This window comes from Sinocyclocheilus grahami, unplaced genomic scaffold, assembly GCF_001515645.1.
Source record: "Sinocyclocheilus grahami isolate Dianchi unplaced genomic scaffold, SAMN03320097.WGS_v1.1 scaffold115.1, whole genome shotgun sequence".
Taxonomy (NCBI): Eukaryota; Metazoa; Chordata; class Actinopteri; order Cypriniformes; family Cyprinidae; genus Sinocyclocheilus; species Sinocyclocheilus grahami.
Window position 1 is genome coordinate 1,509,268 of NW_015505294.1, and position 15,396 is coordinate 1,524,663.

Here is a 15,396-nt window from a genome sequence, read left to right on the forward strand (position 1 = left end):
GGCTAATCACATCCTGTCCATCCGCTCTGCACCCCACTACAATTACCCTGTCTAGCACAAGCCAAACAAGTAAACAGATTGGGACTGCGCTCTGCAAACCAGGATGGAAAAACACAGCTTAATGAGTTCATTATCAAATCCGCCTGTAAACAGCAGTGCGTTATTGGCGGATTAGATGTGATGGGGTCGAGGGGCTTGCGTGTTTGCATTCGTCACCTCTCCAGAAGCTGGTTCCACGGCTCTGAGCAGGTCAGAAACGGCTCCTGTGAGGCTCCGGGCCGCCCCCATTAGATTCTGCCCGCTGCCCACCTCGTCCTCCATCAGAGCCGCCAGGAGCTTCACCCCTTTGGACATCTCGGTCAGGTTGGAGGAGATGGTGGTGATGGCGCAGCCCACAGCGGTGTAATCTGTGTTTGTAGGGTCACCTGGAAGAGAGATGGACAAAGAGTGAGAGATTTAAAGTTAGAGTTCACTTAAAAACAGAAACACACTGTCAGTAATTATTCACATATTCTGGAAATGATGGTGGCGGAAATGAAATGTTTGTTATATTTCTGAATTAAAAAGGCTCTTTTGTCTGGCTAAGAATAATTACAAATATTATTAAAATATAACATATAAATAAAATGAAAGATTTCTATTATTTTGTGTCTCAAATATACACAATTAAACCATGTTTAAATCATAATTTCTGCATAACTTGTCAAGTGCTGTTACTGTTAACTGAAACAAACGATTAAAAATAATTTCCAGTAATTGAAATAAAACTGAAACAAAATAAAATGTTACTATTAGATGAAAAAAATGATCTAAAACAAAAATGAGAAATCTTGTCTTCTCAAATAACTGAAATAAACAAGTTTAAGTACTAAAATTGCTTAAACTAAAAACAAACAAATTTTTTTTTAACAATTAAAATAAAAACTGAGAATATAAAATTAAATTAATTCAATTGAATCATAATTTCGCACACCTTGGCAGGTGCTGTAATTGTTAACTGAAACTAAAACTATTAAAAATCATTGTAAGTAATTGAAATAAACTGAAATAAAAATATAGTACTATTAGATGACAATCTATAACAAAAATGAATAACGCTATCTCAGCAACTAACTGAAATAAATATGTTAAAGTACTAAAATTACTAAAACTAAAAACTACAAATTAAAGGTACTGTATATAGAAAACCCCCCACAAAAACCCTAAAACTTGCATTTAAATAACTTAAACTTACATTTAAAATTAAAACTAAGAATATAAAAAATTAAGTTAATTCAAAATATTAATTAAAACTAAATAATACTAAATGAACACTACAAAACTACAGCTTTGAAATGATGCACAATAAAAATAGATCAAATTTACTTGACTTTTTAAACATTACATGACTCGTTTTATCTTAAGCTATTCTCTGACACAGTTGTATTCTTGGTAACCTAACACGTAAAAAAAAAGATGAACTGGAAAAAAAGTGACTGAAATGACACCACAACTCAGTTTTCGTAATAACTGAAATTATTTTTACAGATTTGTTTGTTAATTTCACTCTTTGTTTACTTGATAATAGTTTTAAATATGTAATAATTCATATATTTATATTACTGACCAGTATTTTAAGACTGAATTTGATAAGTAGGAAAAATAAAGAATGATTTGATAAACTGATGAATTGTTCACAATAAAACCAGGAGCAAGTAGAGCCAATTTTACTTTCATGGCTTTAACATGCACCGCTCAGATCTGCAGCGTGCTATAATGTGATCATTATTAGTAATCTCATTCAAAATGAGATCCATATGAAGCCAAACACACATGCATTCCATCTCTAGTGCACACATCCACACTTCACATCATATCCTAACAAGCTCTTCAGGGCAAAAGCAGTAAAGTTTGAGCTGGGCTGCTGGTTAACAGGCAAATCTCCGCACTATCAAACAGATGGCACGAGCAGATTAAATCCAGCAAAAACCTGGTCTGGTCCGCATGGAAGCTCTCCAGAACGTGGGAAGGAATACACAAATCCTGCCAAACAGTTCCGCTTCAGGACAACAAACTTCACATTCATTAATGGATATATTTATTAGTGCAATTGGAGAGTGACTTATTATTTAGCAGTGAGAGGAAACATATTTTCCCTTCATCAGTTGCTGGTAAAAACCATTAAAAGTAGGTATTGCATGTGTCAATTTCTTCTAAATCATCATCATTTTCATCCACTAGTGGTATTGGACAAATGATGTTTATTCATTTATGGCCTGAAATAATGTCCAACAGTGTATATTCATCACAGCAGAATTACAGCATGTCATTTTTAGGAAAGTTATGATCATTTCCAACATAACTTTCATTTCCACCACATTGCTTGTCTTGCTAGGGCTAATTTCAAATGTTATTCTTCCGTAATACACACTAAAATAATAACTACAGTTTTTGCAGAATTTGTCATACTTATAGTTTAACTGGAAAAGATGCACAAAGGAAAAAATGTAATTTTTTTTTTATTTTTATTTACTTTACTACAATTTTATATATATATATATATATATATATATATATATAAAAAAGTACTAAAAACAAAATGAAAACCATGTATTGTTTTATATGTCAATAAAGGTCCAGAAGGTTTATGGGTAATTTTCTCATTCGGTTACATACCGGCAGTGAGGTTGACCACTGACGCGGTTCCAGCCGTGATGGCGTCCACTTGGGAGTGAATCTCGTGTTTGGACTCATCCACCTTGTTTTGAACCCACACTCTGGATGCCTTTTTTGGAGAAAAGAAAGGAGAGTGAATACTAGCATATTCATTTCTTTTTTCTAAGAAGTCAATAGAGTGTCAATAAATGAACAATAATTGTATGCCAATGCCACAATGCATTACTGTAATGCCACAATAACACAAACCTTAATATAAATAACCACATTACAAGGCTTTTAGACTAGCTTGTGGCGCATATTCTGACTCAATGTCCCACATGGGATTTGAACTAGCAACCTTCTACTGCATAATACATCACATACAGGGACATACTGGATGAGGATCTTCTCTCTTAACACCTTCACCCACATAAAACCAGGCAATCGATGGTTTACAGCAATACAACATCATTATTTTTGCACTAGTTGCACACTTTACCTTAAAAAAGTTTATTTTTCTTAGTATAGTTTCTTACCATGTCTTGTCCCAGTGGTGGAAGATTGTCTACTTCTCCCAGGTCAGCTTGTGCCTGCTGGACAGCCTGCATACTGGTGTTGATAGTTCCCATCAGTGCTTGCTGGGCCAGACTCTGACGGCACATGGGTCATTTTATGCAAAAAAAAAATAAATAAAAAATTCCTTTTAACACACTCTATGGATGTACGCAAACACACAAGCTAAATATGCATCTATTTAGTGCATCGTAGTGTATGAATGCAATTTATATCTTCACCACAATGGAACTATTTTAGTTCATTTTCAAGAAGGTTAGAGTAACAGTTTGAGAAGTATTTTACAGCTAGCGACCTGAATAAAAGTGCGGTGAAATCTTCGACAAGATTTTGCGGCAAAAATAGTTAACAGTCAATAGTGTAGTGATGTATTGCTCACACAGCAGTCACTTTCAAACCAAGCAGCTTTCTGTCCGTCAAAACGGCGTAAAAAAATTACTTAACTTGTTGTGAAATCTGTGTGGGGAAAACTTTCACATTGCATTGAATCCCGTTGAAATTACTGGATACACCTACAAAAATTCACTAAAAATGGTACTGTAAATGTGCACCTTAACATGCTGTACACTCCTAGTGGTTTAATGCCATGAACATTTGAAGATACATTTTGCATATTTGTGTAGATGTTCTGGCCTTACAGTAAGCAAGGGCAAACCTTGGTGGGATTCGAACTCAGAACCTTATGGTTACCAGTTTAGATCATAAACCACTAGGTTACACTGCATAGGTTTAACAAACACCACAAAGGTTATAGTTAACTCAAACTATAGAGCCTGTTTACACAACACCGTTTTTTAATTAAAAACAGAAAACATTTTGTGTTTTGGCCATTAATTTACACAACAATGGTGTTTTGGGGGCCTGAAAATGCAAACTTTTGAAAACAAAAAATGATAACATTATTGTTTTTGAAAACTATACTGTTATCATCTCTGCGTAAACTAGAAAAGAAGTGTTTTGTTAAAACGTTGATGTCATGTGTATACGTATTACATGTTCAATCGATAGGTTTGTTTGCGGACACGTAGTGTTTCTTTACAAAGTAACATCGCCAACTACTGGCCTGGCATGCACAATACAGCATTTTTAGTCATTTTCGCAGATCCATGTAATGCGGGGTTTTGACAATGTTATTATCTGTATGTGAAACTTTTCAAACACTCAAAGGAAAACTTTTCTGTTTTTAGTACAACATTTTTTTGTTTGTTTTTATTTACTTTAAAAAAAAAAATCTAATTTTCATTTAGTTTAACTTGATAACCTAAAATAGCAAACTAATACCGAAATAAAAATTCATTAAAACACTACATAAAAAACAAAATTATATATATTATATTATTATATAATTATGAAACTTTAATCTAAAATAAAAATGGAAAATATTTTTAATTTAAAATAATAATAAAAAGTATAATAGTGTCTTAAATATAAAAAGTTGTATACTAAAATAGCAGTGCAGAGAAGATTTGATAAATGCTACGTGACCATCAATTTGAATAATTCACCTAGTCGCCACAATTGAAAACCTGAAAGCAACAAACAACCAATTATCCCAATTATCAAATGTGACAGTCTAATTTACAATATGTTAGGCACAAATAAATCACAATGAAGATTTAGGCAACAGATGGAGTCGTGAAAGCAGAACCGCTCCGCATATGATGCGACTGTGATATAAACATCACTGCGGTTGCACATTCTCACCAGAGGTGGCATGTGTCCTCTGTGCATCTGTCCCATGGTGATCTGCTGTTGAGCCGAGGGCATGGTGCCCATGTTGAATGTGTCGGGGCCCCCAATTGACCCCGAGCGCATGATGCCAGGCAGCGCCACCGACCCGTGCTCAACACGACCCACCCGATTAAACTGCTGCTGGAGGATGGTGGACCTACGAAGAAGTAATGGCTCATTATCAGATGCTGTCAGCCTGCATTCAACCTTATATCTGTGAATGATAGTTGTTGTTGTTGTTATGGTAATTACTGACAGCCATTAAAATCAGCTGAGCAACGCTTCCCTATCTGCACCAAGAAAACAGACGCTTCAGGCACTATTGCTTAATTACAGCTCATTGTGAGAGGCCTCAATTTTTGGATTATAGTGCTAGAAGTAACATGAATAAGTTGGCACAAGGACAGATGCAGGCACCGATGCCCGATGTCTCCCCCTCTCCAACAGAGAGAAGTGGGATGCCGTCGCCCATAACAACCACTTTTCAGGCAGCGCTTGAGAGGATGTGACCCATCAGTATATCCAATTCTGACAGAACCAGAGCCCAGGCCGTATAAGAGCACTGCTGGAGTTGAAGTATGGGGCCATATATACTGTAATTTTTTTTCTTTTTGTTTTTTTAATCCCCCCCCAAAAAATATATATTTCCAGATATAATTCAGGAAAAAAGTAATGGCTCATTATCAGATGCTGTCAGCCTGCATTCACCCTTATATCTGTGAATGATGGTTGTTGTTGTTGTTATGGTAATTACTGACAGCCATTAAAATCAGCTGAGCAACGCTTCCCTATCTGCACCAAGAAAACAGACGCTTCAGGCACTATTGCTTAATTACAGCTCATTGTGAGAGGCCTCAATTTTTGTATTATAGTGCTAGAAGTAACATGAATAAGTTGGCACAAGGACAGATGCAGGCACCGATGCCCGATGTCTCCCCCTCTCCAACAGAGAGAAGTGGGATGCCGTCGCCCATAACAACCACTTTTCAGGCAGCGCTTGAGAGGATGTGACCCATCAGTATATCCAATTCTGACAGAACCAGAGCCCAGGCCGTATAAGAGCACTGCTGGAGTTGAAGTATGGGGCCATATATACTGTAATTTTTTTTCTTTTTGTTTTTTTAATCCCCCCCCAAAAAATATATATTTCCAGATATAATTCAGGAAAAATTTCAGAGCAGATTTTCCAAACAGCCTCAGACTTTTGGATCTTACTATATGTGAGAAACAAATATATACCGGTAGTTTCATTTTTCATAAATTCTCATGTTATTGGTGTTATTTTATTTTTTATGAAAAAATAAATAAATAAAGCTATAAAAAAGCGTAGCTAAATTTATTACTACTGTTATCTATTAGTTAAATATATTACTGCTATTTATCACTGTATTACTATACAGATGCATGTAAATTAAAATTAATTCAGTGGAAAAACAGTGGAACGTTACATTTTTCTGGAAAACCTTATCAAATATGATAAATATCGACCTCGTTACCATGTTTTTGTGTAGTAAGAATCTGCTTAATTAAAAGTTGGGTAATTGTATCAATATCAAAGTTAAATTATGCTTTTAAAAAAACATGTTTCACAACCTTGAACAGAAGGCTTGTATTGTCAAATTAAACTGCAAAACTGTCAACTCTGTTAGCAAGATTTTGTATAGTATGCAACTGATTACTGATAACTGGATATGTAGAAACATCAGCATTACATTCTCTTTATAGTGAGTGCCATGAGTCAAATTAGTAAAACAGTCAACCCTGTTACTGTGATTTTGTATAATAAATTTCAGATAATTGAAAAATGGATATTCGTAAAAATATCAGAATTAAATTCTCTAAGAAGCACCGTGAAGTTTGATTTTGACTTTGAACAGCAAACTCTGTTGAAATGATTTTCTATAGTAAACAATGGATTATTCACAACTAGATTTGCAGAAATATCAGCATTCTCTTTCTAAAAGTCAAAACACTGAGTAAAAGGCTTGTAAAGTCAAATTAAACCATAAAACTGTCAACCCTGTTACTGTCAGTCTTTATATAGTACCTTTCTGAAGCCATAATTATATCCTAAATGTAATTACTTTTACTTCTTAATAACACTTATTTGTTTGGTAGAATGTTTGAAAATTTACAGAAATGTACTTACTCAAACTGCAAACGACAACTGTTATTCAGAATGACCCAAATACATAAATACCAAGATAAATTTACTGAGCGGCTGAGAAATGGCGAGATGTAGGAAGGGAAATATTCACACATTCACTATCTCTATCTCTCTCTTCCAGAAACCTGATATCTTAAATGACGTTTTGCTGATGAGGTAGCGCTTTTTGTGGAAATAATAATCTCGCTCTCTTGCCCTCAGCGCCATCCACATCAAGGGTAAAAGAAGAGAAAAATGTGTCTCCATCTCCTTGTGATTAAAAATGGCAGTGTGCAGCCTGAGCATTTCCTCCAATGTCATTAGACACCTCAGTTCCACTATGAGGTGAATACAAATGAAACACAGTGATTCAACAAAAAAATGTTTTAGGTGTGTAATCACAATGCAATTAAAAGTGTGACAAGATGGCTGTTGCCTGAAACAAGTACAGATTCATCCAGCATGGTGGATTCCTCATCATATTCCAAACCAAACTGATCCTTACTAATATTTTGGTGTTCATTTTGTGAAAAACAGTGGATAATATGCTTTGATTATTTTGTTACATTTGTCATTACGGGACTATCTTAAAATATCAACCCTGTTAGCACATTTTTGTTTAGTAAAAATCTACTAAATGGAAAAGCAGAGATTTGTAGAAATATCAGAATTAAATTATTCTTTTAAGAATCATGTTGTGGTTTCACAACACTGAGCACAAGTCTTATAATGTCAAATTAAAATTGTCAACCCTGTTACCAAGATTTTGTATAGTAAGCAAATAATTACTGAAAAAAAGTTGCAGAAACATCAGCATTACATTCTCTTCCTAGTGTAAAGACCCTGAGCAAAAGGCTTGTAAAGTCAAATTAAATGGTAAAACAGTCAACCCTGTTACTGTGATTTTGTATAGTAAGCAATTAATTAAGGAAAATTGGATTATTATTATGTTCTCTTTCTGGTGTCACAACCTTGAGCAAAAGGCTTGTAAAGTCAAATTACACTGTAAAACAGTCAACTCTGTTACCGTGATTTTTTTACTTCAGATAATTGAAAAGTGGATGTTTGTAGAAATATCAACATATCAGCACAACACAATTATAAGTGTGACAAAAATGCCGCTGCCTGAAAACAAGCTATCATGGGACAAGAACAAGAGATCTCCACTGACTTTTTTGGGGATACGGATTCTTCCAGCATGGTGGATTCCTCATCACCGTCCAAACCAAACCGATCTTTACTCTGTTTCTGTAAAACAAGGGGAGGAAAATATTTAAGTAAATAAATTGCACAAAAAAGAAGGAATATCTACAGGATAGATCATTTTGGGATAGTTCACTCAAAACTGAAAATTATGGCAGAAAGTTTAAACATGGGAAATGTGAATAATATTCTCTTGAAGACATTTTGGGTGAACCGTTCCTTTAATTCACATGTTGAAGAGCCGGTGACTTGCTTTCTTAAGGATGATGTCAATGTATCCAGCGATGAGTTGAGAGATCTGCTCTCCTTCTGTGGTCTGGACAGAGTAATAGCTCTCCTGGTACTCACCGAAATCCTGCATGAGGCCACACACACACATATAACAGATATGAGAAGCACACATCTCAAGGCTGTGTGGATGTGCTTGTTCTGCTTTAGCTGACAGGAAGTCAGCCAACTGTCCTTGGAGCACAAGTGCTGTTCATGAGATGCTAAAAGTGGCTCTTAATGGTGGAGCAGAACTGCGCATCGCACAGCAAGGTTAAAACACTCAAGTAGTAGAGGACTGGGGCATTTTATCAAGGAAAAAACAACTATTTTTACATTATAGCCAAAACAACATTGCTTTACAATAGGGCTGCCCCCTAATAGTCGACTAATCGTTAGTCGACCAAAATTTTATTAGTCGCAGAAAAAAAAATCCACAAGGGCAAAGTCACGCAGATCGTTAATGGCTGGTCTATGTGGTAATACAGTACATCGGGCAGGACATCTAAACGCTCATCTATCATTCATCAATCTCAAATATGACTTATCATCTGAAATATGTAAGTATTACCAACTTTACATGGCCGCTCAATCTAATGTTAATCTAGAGAAATGTGCACTAAGTGTGTGTGCGGAGTGTGTAAAAGGAGTGCTCACTGCAGAACAGATGGAGGTGCGCTCACTTACTCTTAAAATACTCCGTAATTTTTGGTCATACAGATAAGAGTAATACATCTTTCAAATCTGTAAAGATTCTACGTTTATTTGTGTGCACTTACAATACCGTGCTTTTGTAAAATAATGAAAGCAAACAGGATGCGCTTTCTGCCGTCTCGGTCTGTGAACTTGAGCGCGAAACTCTTACAGACATGAAAAATATATCTATAGAGAGTGAAATGTCTACTTTCAAATAAACCAATTCAAATGGAAGACAAATATTCTCAGATTATGTAATCCGTATGAAACAAGCATGCAGGAGCATCACTACTGCGGAGATGACGAGTCAGTGTCGCCAACGTCATCTCTTAAACAGAAACAAAGAAAGCACTTGTTTATCAGTGAATTATTCAAATGTTAATGCAGTCTCCTTACTGTTTTTCCCTGACACATTCATAATCATTACTTCTGCCGGTGCGCTGTGGCAAGCTTTAGGTGTGCGCTTGAGCGCTTATTAGACTATGTATGCAATTAAAGGCTCATTATAACGATTTAAATGGTTTATTAATAAACGTGCGATTAGTCAACTAATGCTTAAAATGAACGACTACTAGTCGACCAGAAAAATCCTTAGTCGAGGGCTGCCCTACTTTACAATGATACTAGCGGTTACGTCAAAACCGCTCAATATAAATGTGTGAAAGCATATACAGGTATTAAGAACAGTCATGCAAATAAATAGAATAATAATAATAATAAATTAACACAACAAATTCAAATGCAGCAAATTTAAATTTCTTTCATCTTTGCCAAACAAACTTTAATATATTTACACATATATAAAAACTACATTAATATTTTAACATAATATTATATATTAGTATGATGACATACTATAACATTATTCTACACTATAATATTATGTATTACTTTATAAATTTAGTTTACTTTTAAATACAGGGTATAAAATAACATAAATAGAAACATTATATTTAAACAGAACATTCATAATCATTACTTCTGCCGGTGCGCTGTGGCAAGCTTTAGGTGTGCGCTTGAGCGCTTATTAGACTATGTATGCAATTAAAGGCTCATTATAACGATTTAAATGGTTTATTAATAAACGTGCGATTAGTCAACTAATGCTTAAAATGAACGACTACTAGTCGACCAGAAAAATCCTTAGTCGAGGGCTGCCCTACTTTACAATGATACTAGCGGTTACGTCAAAACCGCTCAATATAAATGTGTGAAAGCATATACAGGTATTAAGAACAGTCATGCAAATAAATAGAATAATAATAATAATAAATTAACACAACAAATTCAAATGCAGCAAATTTAAATTTCTTTCATCTTTGCCAAACAAACTTTAATATATTTACACATATATAAAAACTACATTAATATTTTAACATAATATTATATATTAGTATGATGACATACTATAACATTATTCTACACTATAATATTATGTATTACTTTATAAATTTAGTTTACTTTTAAATACAGGGTATAAAATAACATAAATAGAAACATTATATTTAAACAGACATAGTCAAACCAAAAATTATTCAGACATCAGATATAATTTTTTATATTTTTTTTTACTAGTGGGTGCAGGACACTATAGTTCATTTATGTAAGTGAGGATAGCAAAATAAATAAAAAACTGTGACATATTATACCCAAAAATTCTTGATACGGTGGACTACCATTAAAGCTGAAAAAAATTTGGGACAAAAAATTATTCAGACACTTTGACTTTTTTGTTTATTCAGAAGTGTTTTTATTTGATTGCTAATGCTGTCTAATAATAAAGACTGAACAAAATGAAGCATTGCTTAGTAATTGGTTGACCTAAATTGGTATTGTCTAATTGTGTACTTAAATTTAACAGCCGACAGCTACTCAACCAAATTCATTACATACCTTTCTATCAAAGTTATCTGACATTATCAAGATTAACCAATTATTATTACCATTTACGAAACTATAGCCAATAAACTGTGATAATGTGAGAAATGTTGAATGTGTCTGAATAAATTTTGGTTTGATATTTGTACAATATCATTATGTATTATATTATATTATATACATAAATATAGTTTTTAAGATGTAAATATAAAGCATAAAATAACAATATAATAGAAATATTATATAAAACAGATACATGTGTACTATTATTATGCATTATATTTAATTTTATTGTAATTTCGTATTTATTAAGATTGAAATATAAAGTAAAAAAAAAACATTGAAATAGAAACATAATATTTCAAAAGATACTTCTATAATATTATGTATTATAATATACATTTTTAAGATTTAAATATAAAAATTTAACTAGTAAACAGAAATATTATATAAAAATATATACATGTATGCATTACATTTAAATGTATTTTAATTTCTTATTACAATTGAAATATAAAGTAAAAAACAAAACACACACACACAATGGGTCCAAAAAAGTATTTGTCACACAAACATAATTTACGAAGTGACCAAACCCAATACTTTCATACTTTTATTCACTGTATACAGAACTATATAAACCTACTGAACAGATCAAGTGAATGCAGAATCTAAGGAAGAATCCAAACACACTGTGGCTCGTGTTAAATGGAGTGAATAATGTAACGTACCAGTGTGAAGCTCTTGGGTGAGGCTGCCCACCTCTTGACTGTGGTGAGGGGCCACTCCTGCACCACCTCTTTGGTCTTCTCTTCCACCCTCATCACTGACTCTTTGGTAATGCCCAGCAGACGCGGGACCAACTTATTCTTGCTTTTCATCTTCTCCTGTTGAAAAATAACACATGGCGTTTGTGTATTGTGTGGCGAGGACCGAAATACACAATGGGCTGCTGATTGCGGAGTCTGAATTCATTTCAGTATTTATGTGATTACTAAATTTGTTTTGCTCATTAATCATGTTGAAAGAGCATCGCCCTGTATGCAGTTCTCTGTCCTTATTTCAACTCTCTCTCTACGACGACGCCTAACCACAGTGTCTGCAGAGTAACGGATTGTTTGGTCATGACTATGACTCGCACACTTCGTGAAATTAAGCATAGACCATTTATCTTGTTTGAAATGTTTATTTTGTCATCATTTGCTATATCCAGCAAAGTAAACCAAAAGATTGAAGGGTGATTCTAAAAAATCTGTATTTTCTGCAACCTTTTTTCAAGATAAATTTAGATGTCTTTCCAAAAAAGGACACTTAAAACTCCAAAAGGACACCAAAGAACCAAATGATATAAGGAGCCCAAATAAGTACATATGAAAGAAAAAAAAAATCTGAATTTTATAGTATGTGTACAGTGCAACACCAAAGAGCTTTTTTACATTTTAGAGAAGCCAAGTTGCGATACCGAACAGGACCACATGGAGATGCCAAAAAAACCCTAAACCAACCGACTGCTGACTGCATACTGTATATCTACTACAGTACACGGATCCATTCAGAATAACTAAACACAGCAACATAAACATGACAAATCAAAACATTATCATGAATGTGTGTGGAAACAACGTGAATGTACAGAAATGTCTGTGCCTGTGCATAAATACAATGTGTGATCAGTGCGTCAAGTGCACTCATACACGCATTATTATAACGGACTCACGCGTGCTTACTGTACGACTACTGTACGCCACCGCAATCGTCTTTACCTTGATTGCAGTCTTCATCCATCAAAACTTTACTAGCGAGACTGGTTATCCAGTCGAGAAAATGTAGTTTGCGTCTCATCTGGCCATACAGCGGTGGGATGTGTTGACAACCCGTTCAGACTGTACTTCACACAGCGCGCGTGACGTACGAGGGCTCGCGCTCTTCAGAGACAATCACAGAATATGACAGAGATCATGTTTAAAAGCGAAACACAAAACGCAACGCGAGTCTTCTGTTCTCTCTGCAATCTCTGATGTAATCAGCCTGGTTTCCTTTATATTAGCGCTGTTTTGGACGGATTGTTTGAATACATTCTCTTACTGGATCATTGGACTGAAATATTAATTTACATAAAAAATTAATTTGAACAGATACATCTATAATATGTACTATATCATTATAATATGCATTATATTTTAATAACTACATGTATAATACAATATATTATAATATACATTTAAGATTTAAATACAGTTAATACCATATGCAAGTAAAAACATTATATATAAATAAATATATGTATAATTTTATTATGCATTACATTTATAAAAATATTAAATCAAATAATTATAAATAATATATTAAATACAACTGACCAATCTTAATTGAGTGTTTCAGAGTATTAAATCATAGAAATAGTTTCTAATAATAGAAATGTAAATATATTTAGCATTTTTTTCTCTTTTTCTGTCCAAGGAAAACTGATGAAAAGTACTGATGACTCATCCTGCACTACAGCGATTTTCAACAAATCAAATGCTCCTAATAATTAAAAAGGACCACCTCATGATTCTACAATAAGCATGAAGAAAATCATGTTCTCAGTTGTAACATAACCAGGGCTGGATTGGTAATCGGGCATACCGGGCATTTTCCCGGTGGGCCGACGCACTTAAGGGGCCGACAGAATGTTTTTTTTTTTTGCCAAGGACCATCACGGAGGAACAGCGAGCAGCCAGTGGCCCATTGGTTTGTCTCCTATATTGACAGCGTAAACCATCCAATCACAATGCGCTATAGATGGAGCGATGAAGTACTTTGCTTCATAAAGATCGCTTCACTCCAACTTCTTCTCGTCGGCTTTTCCCACGTTTTCACAGCAGATTTATCAAGAACAGGCTTGCTCTTCGGTGAATGATGCTGGCCAAAGAGCCAGGCAGGAGGCTTGATAGGGACTCGCAGCGGAGGCAGGCATCTAACCTATCCTAATGTGTGCGCGCGAAAACTCTACTTGTCAAACGATCTCTCTGGCCTTTTAAAGATAACATAAGTCAGCATGCAGTTACTGGAACATTCTCTCTGGTAGCACACATACTTCAACCAAACATTTATATGACGTTGTTTATATGTTAGAACAGCATTTAACAGATGTTTTAGTGACATTATTCTAAATGTATGCGAATTGACTATTTTTAAGATTCTCAAACTCATAATTCACTTCAAGATTCTTTGTTCTTTAATAACTATCATACATACGGAAATCTGGTTTACAAAATCATACAGTTGCACCTTGATACCAATAATATTAGCTCCCAAAGCATGTGCAAATGCATATTCACCACACAGTACACCATCCAGCCAATCAGGCAGTGCAGCTGCTAAATGGGTGGCAGCGTCTAAAACTAGACTACAGTATATGTGCTACTCGACCATGGCCTGGTGCCTTTTGCCATTTCCCATCTCTCACACACACACACACACACACACACACACGACCCAAAACAATTGCCCGCTGATGGCATCCTGCCAGACGACTCTTACCGCCGCACAAATACATAATAAAAACAAACACTAAACGTTTAAATGACCTCTTGCGCCGTACATCTCCAGGCTATTGTTTTCACCTGTGGGTCGAAAATAACAACCTCTGATAAGAGTGCATTATAAATAACGACTTACCTCACAGAAAGACCCGCTGACATTGTTTACAGTCCTGAATAGCATCGGTTTTCAAGGGTGAGGCTTATGCACCATGGGTAAATATAGGTTTTTTTTTGGTAAATGTTCATTGTCTAATTGTCTGCGTTGGTCAGGGACGGTGCTTTTGCTCATTCAGAGCGGCGCAATCTATTGTTAGGCGCTATTAATTTGAAACCGGCCACTTAGCAACACTCCACTAATGACCTGAAACTGATCCTTGAGCGGGCGGCTTGTAAATCTTCTTCTGTGTGCCGTACAGCTTAAGAATGCTTAATAGTCTTAAAAACACAAACAGAACTGGAATAAACGGAAACACTTTCTAAGAACCCTGTATATGGATAAACACACACACAGGCTTATTTGCTTAATTTTAACAATTAATTACAAGGGCCTCTGGAATACTTCATTATGATTGGTCAGTTGCTGTATTCTGTGGCCAAAAATTATATACATAATATTCTTTTATACTAAAATTCTAAAAATTATATCTAAAATTCTAAATACAAAAATAACAAAAAAAATGTATTACATGTAAATTATAAAATAATTGTACATGAATTAAATGGATTGTAAGATATATA

The 15,396-nt window shown here is 34.7% G+C and overlaps 1 protein-coding gene across 1 annotated transcript in view; it reads right to left on the bottom strand.

Annotated features, from left to right (window-relative positions):
* Window positions 1-15,396, bottom strand: part of tln2b (talin 2b) — a 171,725-nt gene that overhangs the window by 62,021 nt on the left and 94,308 nt on the right. Inside the window, exons 10-16 of the mRNA XM_016277766.1 lie at window positions 11,863-12,018; window positions 8,544-8,645; window positions 8,259-8,335; window positions 4,915-5,098; window positions 3,174-3,287; window positions 2,656-2,764; window positions 217-425 (exon numbers count right to left, since the gene is read on the bottom strand). Of these exons, the coding sequence (XP_016133252.1) occupies window positions 217-425; window positions 2,656-2,764; window positions 3,174-3,287; window positions 4,915-5,098; window positions 8,259-8,335; window positions 8,544-8,645; window positions 11,863-12,018 (951 nt within the window). The remainder of the gene's footprint in view (window positions 1-216; window positions 426-2,655; window positions 2,765-3,173; window positions 3,288-4,914; window positions 5,099-8,258; window positions 8,336-8,543; window positions 8,646-11,862; window positions 12,019-15,396) is intronic.